At 42.8% G+C, this 16,312-nt stretch overlaps 1 protein-coding gene across 6 annotated transcripts in view; it reads right to left on the bottom strand.

Annotated features, from left to right (window-relative positions):
- The window catches only part of PPP1R9A (protein phosphatase 1 regulatory subunit 9A), a 130,392-nt gene extending 117,037 nt beyond the window's left edge, over nt 1-13,355 (bottom strand). For 5 of the 6 annotated variants that reach the window (XM_030967349.1, XM_030967369.1, XM_030967387.1 and 2 more), the window contains exons 1-2: nt 12,953-13,119; nt 10,221-11,892 (exon numbers count right to left, since the gene is read on the bottom strand). In XM_030967349.1, coding sequence (XP_030823209.1) covers nt 10,221-11,672 — 1,452 coding nt within the window. In that variant the 5' untranslated portion in view covers nt 11,673-11,892; nt 12,953-13,119. Of the gene's footprint in view, nt 1-10,220; nt 11,893-12,952; nt 13,120-13,319 lie in introns of those variants that run through there. The other variant, XM_030967361.1, reaches the window with a different exon arrangement.
- Nucleotides 13,356-16,312: the final 2,957 nt, after the last annotated feature.

The following is a 16,312-nucleotide window of genomic DNA, read 5'->3' as shown; positions in this document are numbered from 1 at the left end:
GAATTGCAGTAAAACACAGTAAGTCTCAGCAGTTATTTTGCATCTACAGCTGTTAAGCTTGGAGAATTTTTCACTGGCCATACACAAAGAAAGAGAGAAAAGAAAAAAAAAAAAGGAAGAAAAAAAGAGCCCTTCTTTTTAATGGTATTTCCTATTAACATGAAAGAAATGTGCAAAACATCAAGGACGCATTTTTCAGTCAACCTACTAAATTAAGAAAGATAAAACTGAGCAACTACTTCAGGGCAAAGGGAATAAAGAGCTACATGTTCTGGTGGTCTCTTCCTATCAAATGTCATACTGAAACATTCTCATTTGTGTTAATGCACTTTGCCCTACTGCTAAATTACCAGCTTTTTTCAAGAGTGCTCTAAACCTCTGGATTAATGTGTTCTCTCTGCATTTTTTGCCCTTGCAAAAAATACAACACTAACATATTTTGAATATTCTATTTAAACAGTCCATGCACAATGAAATCTACTGGGCAATCACTCAAGCCAACACTAATGAGAAAGTATCTTTGGGCTTTTAAGAAGGTAGAATTAATAGGTATGTCAGATTCTACACATCTAAGGAATCTAGAGTATGTCAGCACCTAAACATACCACCATCCATCTTAAAGATGACTGCAAGCTTATAAAGATGTAAAGACGATTACAAGCTAGATAAAAAAACCTAATGCTTTATCATACAGGCCATGAATTACATAAATTAGAGAGGAGTTTGACAGCGTGGCTTTTAAAAGCCTCGATAGTTTATTGCTTTCAAACAACTAATGTGAAATACAGTGATTTTATCAAATGGAAGTCCCTGGGTCCCCATGGAACATAGATTGAATACTGGAAGATATCCTTTCGATGTGAACCAGCATCTTATGCCCTTGAGATTATTCACTGAATATTAAGGCAGATGGAAACTGCAGAGTGGAACATCAGAAGTTACAGATGTGCATAGACTAAGAAGCACAGCTTTATGTATAATAGCACAAGGCAAACAGGTCTTGGAGATAAATTCTGCATTCACACGTTCCACTAACTTTATCATATAGAATTATCTGAGTGATCTGATGGGTCTCTTGAATCAACTCTGGTAACTAACTCAAGTAAAATTAGCTTCTCCCAACAGAACACTTTCTATATAGAAAAAAAACACCACAGAATACCATCCATTACTTTGTACCATTTAATTACAGGAATGGCTGCTACTCTTTTTAATAGATTATTTGTGGCCTTCAAGGTTAACAGAGCTAAAGGTAATTGCAACACTTAAAAAAATTAACAGACACTACTACACAACACAGTAGTCTATCAGGAACGTAGGAAGAGTGCCTCCTATTAAAATTCTTTAATCTTAGTTGGAAAACATTCAATTCCATCTTAAAAGTGGAATGCTGCCACTTAGTTTTCAGGTGCCTTTTCACTTGAATACAGAAATGCAATAATGGTCCTTTTCAGGCCTTGTGCATCACCCAATAAGCAAGATAAATTACTTAAGGCCCCTGTTTTAGGATAGAATTAACCAAGAAAAAGACACATAAGAGCACCAAGTTGCTACAGCTCTTTCTGCAGACCCACATGCCTGAAGCAGAATCCATCAGACATGGTCCAGATGAAGTCTCCTTGGCAAGTTATAAATGACATCCATAATTCCCTACTGCTTCTAAAATATTTTGCTTCATGTTATCTCGAATGCCATTTGCCTTCCTCACAGCTGTATCACATCACAGGTTGCTGCTGTCATTCTGTGGGAGCACATCAGAGTGGCTTTCTCCTTAGCTGCCATCCCCTACAAATGAGTCACTAGTTCACTGTGGAAGTTCTTAGCTCATAAATCCATCCCCACCACACAATCACCCATATTTTGCTGTAATCCTATGCAATGATAGGCTTCCCCACTTTCTGCCAAAACTAAGTGTCATTAGCATGCTTCAACTTCCTGAGACAGAACTACTGAAATTTTTAACAAGGTCTTTTATCTTATCAAAGGCAGATCCTAATTTAGTCTGGCATATACTATCTCTGATAAGTCCATTTACATGTACTCCATTTGCCTCTCTCCTCTGATTCTTTAAAAAGTGCTCTCTATTGCTATGGGGAAAAAAAATTAGTAATTTTCAGGCAGCCAGAACCATCTTTCTTCTACTTTCTGAAAAACAGCTATTAAATTTGCTCTTCTGCAGTTAAATACCATTTCTACTTTGATAGTGCTCTTTTAGTTTTGAAATATATGCTACAAGATTTTCTAAAACACAGCTTCTTTGACCAAGCCCCATACAAACCTGAGCCCTAGGAACCTGTAGGTTTCTTCTTCATTTCACTATATGAATTTCCCCAATAAACTGGGGGTGATAACTCTGACCATAACTTCATACTCACTGCATAACACCCACCCTCCTTTCTTGTTGAATTTTAATGGATTAATAGCTTTTTACTACTTGGACTATTTTCCTTCACAAGTTCAAACTCAGCTTGACTTCTGGCAACTTCTTAGTCACATTTAAGACTTTTGAACTCTTATGACATTCTTCATTTTTTCAACAACCACTTCTGCCACTCCTTCCAAGTTCTTGGCTAACTTATGATGTTCTCTTTGGCTGACTTTTCTTCTGATTAGGTCTGCAGTCATTCTGCTTGTATAGTCTGCTTTTTCTTGGGATGAAAATCCTACGCACTTTTTCTAATTCTGAATCAAAGACTTCCCTTTGCTCTTTGGTTCAGCTAATTTCAAACCATTTCCCTACAGTTTCTCAGTCTGCGTTTTTGAAATTCAAAACCTTTAATTGGAAACCCCTGTCAATTTAAACCACATAAACCCCTGATGCAAATAATTTAATCCAAATTCTGTTTCTACACACAGTCCTTCTAGAATGCCCTCAATACTTATGAAACTCAAGTTTTAGGCAACATTATTTGTTTTTAGTTCAAGAGCTACCTGTGTGAACTACACCCAGGAATTGCTGATCCCTAGAATTAGTAGTGAAATTATGACTTTTATAGAAGAGTTAAAGATTCCACAGCATATTGTAACAGGGAAAGAACTTTATTCCATTTACTGTAGTCCAATAATTCCATATACTTAATACAAGAAAATCCTTTTGCACCTGAAAGTGCAAAAGAGTCACAGGCGAAGGCATAAAATTCTACAGCAATAATGAGTTATCTTTGTTCACCACAGTGACTGAATCAAAATAGTAACTTCTGAAGTGCTTTATCCCTTCACTATCTGTTATCTGAGTGCATCCAGTCTCTGAATCCTTAATACTTACTTGTCATTCCTTTCCTTGACAAACACATATAAAAGGCTCTGCCTTTCATAAAAAGATCTTCCCTAAGAGCATATTACCAGAGCAAAGAACCTGGTTTTTTACACTATTATTTTTTTATGAATAATCCAAGTTAGCAGGACAATCCCTGCAGTACAACACATTTTAATATTAAAGTCAGTAGAATTCCCCATACTTGACAATACCTGGAAAAGAGCGTAAGTTCATTTTATGCAGCAGGATAGACATGTTCCAAGCTACCCAGCCAATAGCTCTGCATGCCAAACTACTTCACACATCGAGATAAACAAAATTAATTACCAGCTTGCTGCCCATTTTATGAAATTTGAATATGAGGATAAAAATTCAGTGATATATTCAAGACTACAGGAGTCAGAGACTAAGCCTACCTAATACTTAGTTTCATGCTTTAGCAAAAACTATCATCCACTCCTAAAGTTGTAAACAAAGCATGTGGCATCCTACCCTTATGGGGAAGGGAGCCCCAAGACTCAGAGATACTCGTGACAAATGTCAGAGGGTCCACAAGAGCATACAAAATTTTATTAGTAATTTATGCCTACCCTGGAGATACGTGTCTCACTTTCAATGCCAATTAGCTATCATGGGCACTCTGATCTTCTAGACCCTTTTGGAAAGGGTTGGAGAGCTTTGTTGGTCTTTATGACCACCAAATGATGACCAGTCTTGATGACTGGGTTGGCCTTTGGTCAACATTTCAGGCCCAATTCTCAACCTCATTCCTGCACTTGTGCTGTACGGTGTTGTGCCTATCTCCAGGATCCCAAACCAAAACTAGTCTCAGCAAAGTGCTGGCCTTCCTCTGTATGGCCCCTTCTTCAGAAACATCCTTATCTTTCTCACAGAATGTTATTACCAACAATCCTTGGCTGGCTCCACAGCTATCCAGCTGACGGTGTTTGAGGATACATATTAGTTCTCTTATCTTCTAGGCTTCTCCATGAACACAGAAGCTGAATTTAAGGAAACTAATTTAAGGAAAACAAAATATTCTTTCAGTGATTTTAAAAAGAGCTACGCATCTTTTTTTATCTGTAAGCTTTCATAATTAACCCATTCAAAAAGTGGATGAATTTCTCAGATTCCGTAACCATTTCAAATCTAACAAAGCCTCAGGGTCTTTCTGCAACTCCTGTCTTCCATATTGGCCTTAAACAACAAGTGTCCTACATGCACTGTGACTGTTTTATTTATAAAATCACAGGCTCACTGGGGCTGGAAAATGTGGAGATCACCAAAACCCAACTCAGTATTCATTTAAGTAAAACACACATAGAAGTGACAAGTTTGGACTGCACAGCGCCTGTGAATGGGTAACCTTCTCTTATGATTCCTATGATCCAAAATAGTTCATCAACATTTTAACAACAGGTAAATACAATGCTTCTTTTTTACACTAAGACTTGAAAGTGCTTTCAGCATACTTTATTATGATGGCTATTATATAAAGAATGATGATATTTTAGATTAAATATTTCCAGCATAATTAGTGCCAGATTGTTTCAGATTCTTTCTCCACCACTATTTACATTCCTGAACACATTTTGTTGGGGCAGTCCCTAGTATTAATATAAGCTGGGGAAATGAAGAGACCAGGAGCAGCCCTGCCAAGGACTTTGGGGTGCTGGTGGATGAAAGGCTGGACATGACCCAGCCATGTGCACTCACAGCCCAGAAAGCCGTATGTATCCTGGGCTGCATCCAGAGCAGCGTGGGCAGCAGGGCAGGGGAGGGGATTCTGCCCCTCTGCTCTGGTGAGAGAGACCCAATGTGGAACACAGCACCCAGCTTTGGGGTCCCCAGTTCAGGAAAGACATGGACCTGTTGGAGCGAGTGCAGAGCAGGGCCAGTAAGCTGATTAGAGTGATGGAGCACCTTTCCTATGAGGAAAGGCAGAAATAATTGGGATTGTTCAGCCTGGAAAAGGGAAGGTTTTGGGGTGAGCAAATTGCAACCTTTCAGTAGCTGATGGGAGCCTACAAGAAAGATGGAGAGAGACATTTTACAAAGGCTTGTAGTGTCAGGACAAGGGGGAATAGCTTCAAACTGAAAGAGAGTAAGTTTAAATTACATATTAGGAAAAGATTATTTACTGTGAGGATGGTGAGACACTGGAACATGTTGCCCAGAGAAGCTGTGGATACCCCAACCCTGGAAATGTTCAAGGTCAGACTGGATGGAGCTGAGCAACCTGGTCTGGTGGAAGGAGTCCCTGCCCATGGCAGGGGGGGTCGGAACTAAATGATCTTTCAGGTCCCTTCAGAAATGAGGAATAACTGAAAGAAAGACTCATTCCTTGAAATTATTTTTATAAGAAGTTTGTCAAAAAATTTCAAAGCAACTGTTAAATACAAATTTCATTTATGCTCTACACTAAACTATAATCAGAACACTTGTAAATTTCCTTCAAAGGTGAGAGAGAGAGAGTACAAGTTCCAGTTCTGGAAGACCATTTGAACAAGACATGCTCTGGAAAACTGAAATATTGTGGGGTATAAAATTCAGTCATGCTGCCTGACAAAAAAGAGGAAGCACAATAGGAGGCACAGGCACTAATGATTACATTATCTTCATATGGCATTAGCAGAAGGATGGAAGAGCCATTTGCTATATATCTTCTTTCATGTTCCCCTCTCTCCCACCTACCCCAAAACTCAAGAGAGGTCTGCAGAGATGTCCCTTCACCACTGCACCCTAAGGAAGCTTTACAGAATGCTAAAAACTGCAGCAGCAGCTCGGGCCAAATCCCCTTGCAGCACCACGAGTCCCCTGCTGCCTGCCATACGGTTGGATCACACAATGCCCAACCCCTTGGCTGGTGGGACAGAGTCAGTGGAGCAGAAGGTTGCAAAAGGAAGCTCAGCAGGAGACACAAATTGGTGTTAACAGCTTTAAATGGTTTAACGTGTACCTGGCACCAGAATCAGGCACTAACTGAAGATGCAGCCATTAGCTATCAGGGCAGCAGAAACTATGGACTTGGAAAGGGAAAAAGTGAACATTACTCCTCATCCTAATTCTACCCAGGATGGAGGAAGCACGGCTCAAAAAATGACTTATGATTTGGACAATCAATACAATTCCATTTGCTAGGGTGTGGAAAGCCACAAGCTAATGAATTCTGCATTACAGACAAACCTTGCCCAGTTAGCCCATAGTGTCTGGGAAGCAGTACATGACCCAACCCTCAGGAAACCCTGCAAAACCAAATGAAAGACCAATAAATCAGTGAGTGCTGGGACTGCTGGGGGGGGAGGTGGGGGTAGCTGGGGTGGTGGGGGTGTTGTTTTGTTTCTCTGGCAGCAAAGTATCTCTGGAAAAACCAGGGTATGTTTTTCCTTATCCCATTTACTTAACTTTTTCACCTCATACACTTGCCCTGGAGAGCTTCAGTTCTATCCCTGAGCACAAACACAATACCTCAACACAAGAGCAGGCCAGTGCTGATAAAGGCTTCAAGTGTCCACTGCCACTCTCGGGCCCTTTTGTACTCCTTTTTATTAACAGCACCAAGCTGATTTAAGCTCTCACAGACACACACAACTGCTCACGCCAGCAATACCACACTCCAAATACCTAGAAACTCTCCAAGCCTACAGTGGCCTCTGGGTAGTCACCTACTCCTAAAGGGACTTTCAACAGAGATGAAATCAGCAAATATATCCCATCATCCTAGAGCAGAGCAAATGGCCCATGGAGCATGGGATCTGTGATAGCAAAATCACAGACTGTAACACAGTAGAATTTCCTGCATGCACTGACTCGAGTCTTCCTCTTGATAGTGAGTTTCTCAATAAATTAGTCTTTTTCCTGTTTGGGAGACAAGCAGAATTCAGTCTTTATCAGTCTGGTAAGATTTGATTTATTTATCCTTCTGCCTATACTTCACTGCTTCTCATAGTCCTCAGCATTACCCTTTAAGTAACAAAAAAAGTCTCTTACATGTCTGCCTGAAGAAATCGCATAGAAAAATAGTCCAAAGATGTTTACCTAAACCTGCTAAGATCTTCAAGCAACAACTTTATGGCAATAACTACCCACTGATTCGACACTTCACACATTCAAATGCCAACTTTGTTAATTATTTCAGAGTTCTCCTGTAGGAGAAGAGTGAAGGTACAATAATGAAATCAACACTAAACATCCAGAGTTTGGGGGTTGGACTTTGCACACCACTATCTAGCAAAATAGTCAAGTACAAATTGCATCATTTTCATAAAGACAAATCAGTTTCCAACAGTTCAGAAAACACTCCTATATTGCTTTTTATTTTCCTCTCTTGCAATCATGCCATGCATGAGATGATGTTCAGCTAAGTATTAATGAAACCAGTCATGCCCACTAACACAAAAAATTGTGTAGGACAGAAAAATCCCTGAACAGTTGCTGCCTATTCAGTCAGATGCAACATCCCAGTGTAACAGATGGGGCACAGGGAGTGACAGGGTAAGTTTATCTGCTGGCACTGTGTGAGGGGACAGAACACAAGTCCCTCTTGCTGCCTGCACTGCACTGATACCTGAGCTGCCAGAAAGCTCCTGCCAGAGCTAGCTCCAGCCTCCCACCAGCATGTCCCAGGAGGAGGGCAGGAGCCCAGGGACCCAGGAGCCACAAGGACCCTCCAGGGGCTTCTCCAGCTGCCCCTCCTGGGTCCCTGTCCTCAGCAGCATGGCCAGGCAGTGACCTGGTGGCCCTGGCAGTGACCTGGTGGCCCTGGCAGCCTGCCCTGGCCTACACATCTTCACAGTGCCGAAGGAACTGCACAGAGGAGGGAGCACCGCTCCAGGGGCAGCTTTTAATTTTCCACAACTTTAGCTGAGGTTCCTCCTGCTAGGGCCAGCCTTCCACATGGTCTCACTTCTGCTTCCCCACATGACTAACAGATTGCAGGCACTGGAGGCACCCAGGACAAAAAGCAGGGGATCTCCCAAACCCTCCTACAATGTTCTCTCCCAGCACAGCTTTTATTCTTTTTTCTTCCTATCTACAAGAAAGATGCCAGATTTGGATAAGCTTTTTAAGAGTGCTTTATGCTTAAACCCATGACAAATGTGCCCTTTTAATTATTTACAAAAATTACTTTTAGAGCATTTTCCTGATGGACTACTATTATTACTGTACAATATGTAATCTGAAATGAACATAGCATGAAAAACTTGAAAAAAAAAAGGAAAAAATACAAATAATTGAGTAAATACTCTTAGAGCACTTGGCATGACAGCATGATTCAAACAGCAATACACTGAAGTAAAAATGTCACATTAGCTCTTTCAGAAACAGCAGAAAAGTCTGACCATCTCAAGAATAAAATCACTTTCTGGATTTTCATCTGTTGGAACCATCATAAACAACTGGTAGATCTTTCAGAAGAGAGAACATCATCTTGTCTAGTAGTACATCTTGTCTATTAGCTTGAGACGGAAAGCAGTGGAGGGGACAACTTCCTTTGTAATCAAGGTTTTCCCCACTTCACCTCCCTCCAAGAGTTCAAGAAAACCAGGTACTTTAATTATGGGAACAATCAAGAGGGAACAAAAATACTTAGAATTTTTGGTTCATGATGTAAGCCTGAATAGAACACTAACAAACTAAAATTATAAGAAAAATCCATTATCTTGCTTTGGAATATTTTCTTTCTTTCAGTGTAAAAATCCTCTTTTCAAAGCATGAAGCAAGACAGTTCTTTTCACTCCACCCCATGATAAACAGATATGAAAATCTGGTTGTTTTATTCAGATGAAAACTTCATATTACAATACACATTCCACCCTACTTTAAAGCACAGGCAGTGTGAATGCAGATTTTGTAGATCACATTACTTTAACACTGGCACTTCTGTTCATTGACTTAGTAATTTTCATTGCTAAAATCACACAAGGAAAACAGTCAACTTCAATTACACATTTTTAATTTCAAAATGCTTACATTGCAAGTACTCCATGATATATTTCTGTTTCAGGAAGCCATTTATTAATAATTGCTATAGTTTTGAATTGTCCATTACAGACATGTGGGACATTACAGACATAATGGACATGTGTCCATTACAGACCCTCCAGCCAGGGTCAAACCATCACATACATGCACTAAAACCAACTTGGAAGTAAAATACTTTTATATTTAACCCTGAGACTCAGCAGTGAAAAGCTGGTACAACAAAACTTAACAAGCCATTAACTAATAAGTTATTCCTTATTGAACTGAAAAGCACTGGAAACAACCTTCTTAGTGGTAATTTCAAGGTACTTAAAAACAAACCATAACAGCTCTGCAAAAAGCACACCCTTCACTAGATATTTCGGTCAATTGATTTCACCCTTCTGTAGCACTAAGATATACTCTCTTTATATATATATATATTAATGCTTTTTAAGTTTTAAATAAATGAAAGTGCTACTAAAAAATATGATACTAACTGAGATGTGGAATATTAACAGTCCTCTACTACAGGATCACACTGTACTTAAGGACAGTCTTTAAATACAGGTACTTTAAGAATCTGCTGAGAGCTGAGGAAAAGCCTTTCAATCTCAAGAAGCTGTGATTTCAAATGAAATCAAACAAGCAGCATAAAAGTCACCAAATACCCACACTGACATTTCACAATGGTTACAGTGCAGTCATAGAAGTCAAAATATGCATGGCAAAATTCTTGAACTTTACAAGCCCAGCTGTCATGCTCAAATTCTGCTGGTTTAGTTAGCCATCAGAAAATCTAGGAAATGAGACGAGCTCATCAGAGCTCAACCGCCTTACTTCATTTAAGATTATGTTCACTGACTGCAATAAAGACATGTATCAAAAGATCCTCTGAAATCTTTTTGGAGGCAAGATCAAATGCCAAAATCTCCTTCAAATAAAACTGCATTTGAAAACAAATCCAACTGTAAAAAAAAAGGAATATAAGAAACTGTACCTTAATTGGAGCCCGGCTAAACTGTATTTTTCTGTTGGCTGGGATTTCATCTTCATCTGGCAATCCATTAATTTCAGAATATTCCATATCAGGTTCGTAACAGTTATTTTCATCACTGTCATCCAGATCATCCTGTTCTGTACCTGTCTCTCCCCAGTCAGAATTATACCTGGATCGTACCCGATACACATTGTAGTCAGAATGCATGTACACATGGGAACTCTGAAAATTATTCACATCTTCATGCCCATCTTTTTCACTTTCCTCATCATAATGGGACTCAGTAGCATCTGTGGCAAAATCACCACCTGAAGCTACATTTCTTGTTAACTCTGCAGCTTCAGGCCGATCAAAGATATCTTCTATGTGTTCTGACTGTTCCTTCTGCTGCACCAAAACTCCAGTCTCTGTTTTTGACTTACTCCTAGCACAGCTGTCCACAGATCTTTCGCTGTCAAGCACACCAACCAAATCCTGTTGACCTGCTGCAGAACTCTCAACAGAATCAGCACTTGCCTCTGTGCTCTTTTTTATTTCTTCAGTTGTTTTTGAACCTGCCAAAGTGCCTGTGGACACTTTCTGTCTCGGTGTGGAAGAAGTGTTAGTCTGCTGAGAGTTCTCAACAGACATCACGCCTGTACTCTGTTTGGCTGGGGGAGACCACGTGCTGGCCTCTTTCAAAGGACTGAAACCCTCAAGGTTTGCAGCTGGGGAGGAGATATTTGTGACAGTAGATGAGAGGTTTAGTGGATAGTGACCAGTTACAGAGTACTCTTCGTTGTTTTCTGACTTTTCTACGTTTACATTGTGTGAGTCAGTGTTTTCAAAAACTGCACTGAGCTGACTCACAGTTGGAGAGACAGTCTCCGTCCTTGGGCTAAGACTGTCCAGTGAATCCATGCTGCCTCTGTTAGACTTAGAGCTGCACCACTCATCTGGAAGTTCATTAGAAATGATTTTCTCTTTCTTTGGGGAATAGCGATTTGAATGTCCCGTTTCATGAGCATTTCGCTCAAACATCTTCCGAGTTTCAGTAAACTTGGAATAGGAAGGACCATCATGGATAGTGTCAAATCTACTTATCCTTTCAGACACGGAGGATTCCAACTTTACGATTGAACCATCTGCTTTTTCTACAAATTCTTTGGGCCTAATTCGTCTTTGAGGTGATGGAGGGCCACCTTTTCCCCTGGTTTTAGGGGCAACTCCAGCACTTTCAGTGGGCTCCATGCCCATCTGCATAAATAAGTTCTTGATCCTATTGACATTTGAGCCATATTTCCTTCCCCTACTCTGTGAGGCCTCTCCTTCCTCTTTCGCTTTTTGGTCTCCATCTGATTTCGGTTTGTCAAAGGTGCTTTTCAGCGCCTGGAACTCAGTCCTGTAAGCATTTCTGTGAGGAGAGGCACTTCGGAGGGTGGATCTTTCTCCTGAAGACTCTGTTTTCATCATGTTTACTTCAGGAGTGTGAAACCTGCTTGCATAGTTTCTGTGGTACCGCTCTCAGCAGTTTGCCACAGCAGATTCTGCTTGAGGAGTGTTTTTCCTCAGGGGCCACTGCCCTTCAGCAGGACCATACTTGACAGATCGGAAGGCAAATGTCTTAATGCACACAGTCAATTTTGACAAAGCAGCACGACTGAGGACTCTCAAGAATAAGGGCTGATTTAACCTGCAATAGAAAGGAGGGTTTTCTGAAACCATGTCAGATACTTTAAATCTGTCACAATTTCCATTTGCCATTTTCTGACATGCTTACAAAAAACTAGGAAAAAAAATAGAAACCAACACCACACAGACATGTGAAATCTTGCCATTACAAACTTTTTCAAATTGACTGTTGCATAATTTATAATCTATAACATCATAGTAAAAGAACAAATAATCATAGCTTTCCATTCACAAGTATAGTATTATGGCACAAATATGCACGCAAAGGAAAGGCAATGTGACATGAAATATGAGGCATGCAAGACAATCCTTGCTCGCTCAGAGAAACATAATGGTAGATCAAAGATGATACTCTTAGAAAGGCAAATTAAACATCAGCTCGAGGGAATACAAAAACTACACCCAAAGTTAACATCTTCAGCTGACAGGGTAATGGAAGTGAAATCCCGTTAGAGAAAGTTGCCCCTCGTCACGGGCAGAGGTTTTATCGTCTGGAAGACCCCGGAGGTACCAACGAGGAGAGCAGAAACGGAGCCGGGGGCTGGACCGCTCGAACGGCCCGGCCCCAGGGGCTCATCCCTGGACCCCGCAGCCCAGCGAAGGGCACCCCGGGGGTCTCCCGAGCCAACCCCCTCTCCCTTCCCCTCCGTTCCTGCTCCCCAGCCCTCGCCCTGCGCGCTGCCGCCGCCGAGGAGGGGACGCCTCACTCTGGCCGCGGCACACACGGTGCCGCTGCCGGGAGCCCGCGGCCGCCGCGCCGGGAGCGACGCGCCCGTCCCCGCGCACCTCCCGCTCCGCTCCCGCCGATCGCCGCGGGCGACTGGAAAGGCCACACGGCAGAGACCCTCGGCGAGCCGTGCAGCCCTCACAGGAGGCAATAAACTCAACCCGAGAGGGCAGCGCCGGAGCCCCCGCGGCGGCTCCTCCTCGGGCGGCTGCACCTTGCGGCGGGGCAGTGCCCGGGCAGGCGCCCGCCACCCCCGCGAAACAAAAGCCCGGTGCCAGCGCCGTTCCCCGCGGAGCCCGGCGCCCGTGCCGCCGAGCGCGCCACGCCGCCTTACCCAGCCGACAGCCGCGACGGACTCCCCCGGCCGCCCGACTCAGCGCTGCCCCCGCGCCTCCTCTGCGCAGAGCGGCCGCTGCCGCCGCCCGCCTGACAGGAGGCACCAGCCGCCGCGTCTCCTCAACGCCATTGCAGGCAGCGGCGGCGGCGGGGGGCACGGACACAGCTCCGCGCGCACACCCGTGGCGGCGGCGCGGGGGAGGATGAGGCGCCGTGGCCGCCGTGGCCGCGCTCCCGCCCGCCGCCCGCCCCTCCGCCACCGCGCCCCCGCTGCGCCCCCGCCGCCGGACGCGCCTCGAGCCGCCGCCGCCGCCCGCCGCGAGGCCGCCCACGGCCGCCGCCGCCCGCGGTGACAGGTGCCTCACCTCCTCGGCGAGCCGCAGTGGTTCGCTCCGCCGGCGGGGCGGGGGAGGCGGCCAGCCCGCTGCAGTCCGGCCCCGGGCGGCGACTGCCGAGAGGCGGAGGACGGGCCGGGCCGCGGCCACGCCGCCGGCGCCGAGTCCCGGTGGCTGCCTCCGGCCCGGTTTATCCCCTTCTTCTCTCCCCTGGAACGCTCGTTTCCAGCCTGACCCCCGCAGACGGGGCCCGCCCGGCACCCGCCCGTGTCGGAGGAGGCAGCGTGCCCGCCCCCGCGCGGGAGGGGCAGCTCCCGGGTCCCGGGAAAGCCCCCGCTCCTTCCCGCTGCAGGAAACTCGCGGGGGGCACCGGGCGCACGGAGAGCTCCTCGCAGATCAGGAGCCGGCGTGTTCTTTCCCTCGCTGTTCATCCACTCACCCTGGCTGCCCGAGCGAGGAGCGTGCTGGTGACAAACCCCGGCGAACCGCTTACAGCTCCGTGGGCATGGCTTGTTCTGGCAGCTGCTGACAGGGACGAGGATCATCGTTGGAGCACAACCACAAAGCCTTTGTTGTTTGTTAGCTAGGCGAGTTCACCACAAAAATGTTTTGGCTTTATAAAGGTAATAAGAAAACTTAATTGCAGAACATGAAATCTCTAGGTAATTTGTAAGATGGGCAATCCGGGAAAGTAACGACTGTTGATCACATAGCAACTCCTAAGCAAAGTTCGTTGAACTAACGGCATAAATATCCAAAAATGGCCTGGGGATGTACAATGCAAAGTCTGAAAACTAATTATTATGTATACAGAAGCAAGACAGTGGTGACTGGAAATAAAAAAAAATGAGGTACATAAATCCACAAACTTAATTCATTACTTTTGCATTGGTACTATACCATTGAAGCGTTCACAGGTGTCAATCTCTAGCTATTTTGTACCATGGGGATGCAGCACATGACTGTTTGCCTCAATAAAGTTGAAATAACCAGCATGAATATTGACAGGCAAACAACAAAACATATAGATTGAAAACAGCATTTTGATAAATATACATGCCAGAGGCCAGGAACAGAAGTGAGAGCATTTCAGAATTTTCCCCACTGCTGGCAGTAGCCTGTCCTGGCGCACTGCACGGCCCCGGCTCAGGCTCCTGGAGCCTCCGGAGGAGCTGGGGCATTCTGGACGCCCTGCAGACTGCTAAGCAAGGCTGTGCCAAAGCACCCAACCCAGCAGGGAGAAAAGGAGATCAGATGAAATATGTAAAGAACCAAGATACAAGCAGCCCCTGAGCTTCCAAAGCAGTCACAAAAAGCTCCCCTTCCAAGACCGTATTCCAAAGCAGAAGAATGAAGGAATTACTTTTTCGCAGCTGCTTGCAATAAGTCCTACAGGTGATTCACTGCACAAGGATTGAAAATATTTCAGCTAAGCAAGACATCACCTATTAAATTCTAAACATCAGATATTACAACAAATCTGAGGCCCAGCCTTGTTGCAGTCCTGGATCCAACCACAAACCAATGTAGTCTCTCTGTCATTGTATTTCTATTAGTATGACTTTGTAGACATGAAACTGTAGGAACACCTAGAGAGCCTCTTGACTTTTGGATATAAAAATATGTTAACAGAACTTCAGGTGTTACTGAAGAAGAATAGAGACAGAAGGCAGAAATTTGAACATTTTATTTACTTTGTGATTTTTGCTAAGGATGTAGGGCTGTTGAAGACCTTAGCATGTACCAGATAGATGTGTTTAGAGTTTTAAAATTCCCACACACAACCAAAGAAAGGGACACAAGCAAACATTAAAAAATCAATTAAACAGTTGAGACAATCTTAAAGCGACTAATTCACATCTAATTATATAAAGATAATTAGAAAAATATCCACTACCTTATCTGCATAAGTGAAGTCCCTTAAATTCATTTTCTAACAGAAATACTAAATATAGTTGTACACAACTGCAAACAAGATGATCACCTCTTACCCATGTGAAATTTATACACGTGAAATAATATACCCAAGAGAACAGTTGTATTCCTTCATGGCAGAATAGTGCTAACTACCTCTATATTATACTTTAGTAGAAAGTAAGGAAATAAGACAACTCACTGATGCTCATAGAAGCAATGCACATTAAATCTCAAGTTTTCCACAATGAGAAATAATATATTACATTTATGTTTTCCTTAAATGTGCTGTTGGTAGAAAACAAAAATGTTCAGCTTTGAAACAGAATCTAATGCTGAATTATTTTAGGTAATGTCATGTTCTTCAATACCACCTCAGGTTAATTACAGCCAAAATGTACAGAAATTACTGGAAATTTTGGCTGCTTTATCAGAGTTGGGACCCTATTTAGATGTTCAGCTTCGGTCACTGACATCTAAGTTATTTAAACTTACATTATAATCACTTAAAAATTTTTCAATCTACATCCTTATTTACACAGGGCCCATGTGAAACAATATTATTATAATGTCTAGAATAATGAATTGTATTTTATTTCAATTGTTATGTTGCCTTTAAGACAATCTCTTCATTTATTAACATGGTCATGTATCTAACTATAAATATCAGAATTGTGTGTCCTTGCACATTTTCAGTACTTTTGTGATAATCCATTTGACTAGAAAGTATTTTTAGGCTTTGCTAAAGTATGGTTGATATTTCTGTTAATTCCTGAGCAACATTAAAATGCTGCAGAGCATACTTTAGAGAAGATAAGAGACCAAGGGCCTCCTTACTATGTTAGTATAAAATCAGAGTAATTTCACTGGAGTTATAGAATTACTCAATTTCCCAACCATTGGGAATTTAAAATCTGTTTAGTTTAGTATTTACATACTATAGAGTATGATTATCATTTTACTTGCAATGAAGTAACAACTCCATTCAAATTATTCTGAATTCTCACATCTGGCAAGGAGAGACCCAAGTTGTTTAACCTTATTGGCATGACTTTAAATTATACCCAGTTTTGGTGCAGTCCCACAATACTGAAAACAGTTGGTTTTCT

The sequence above is a fragment of the Camarhynchus parvulus genome, chromosome 2 (assembly GCF_901933205.1).
Source record: "Camarhynchus parvulus chromosome 2, STF_HiC, whole genome shotgun sequence".
NCBI lineage: Eukaryota > Metazoa > Chordata > Aves > Passeriformes > Thraupidae > Camarhynchus > Camarhynchus parvulus.
This window is presented reverse-complemented; position numbering and strand designations above follow the sequence as displayed.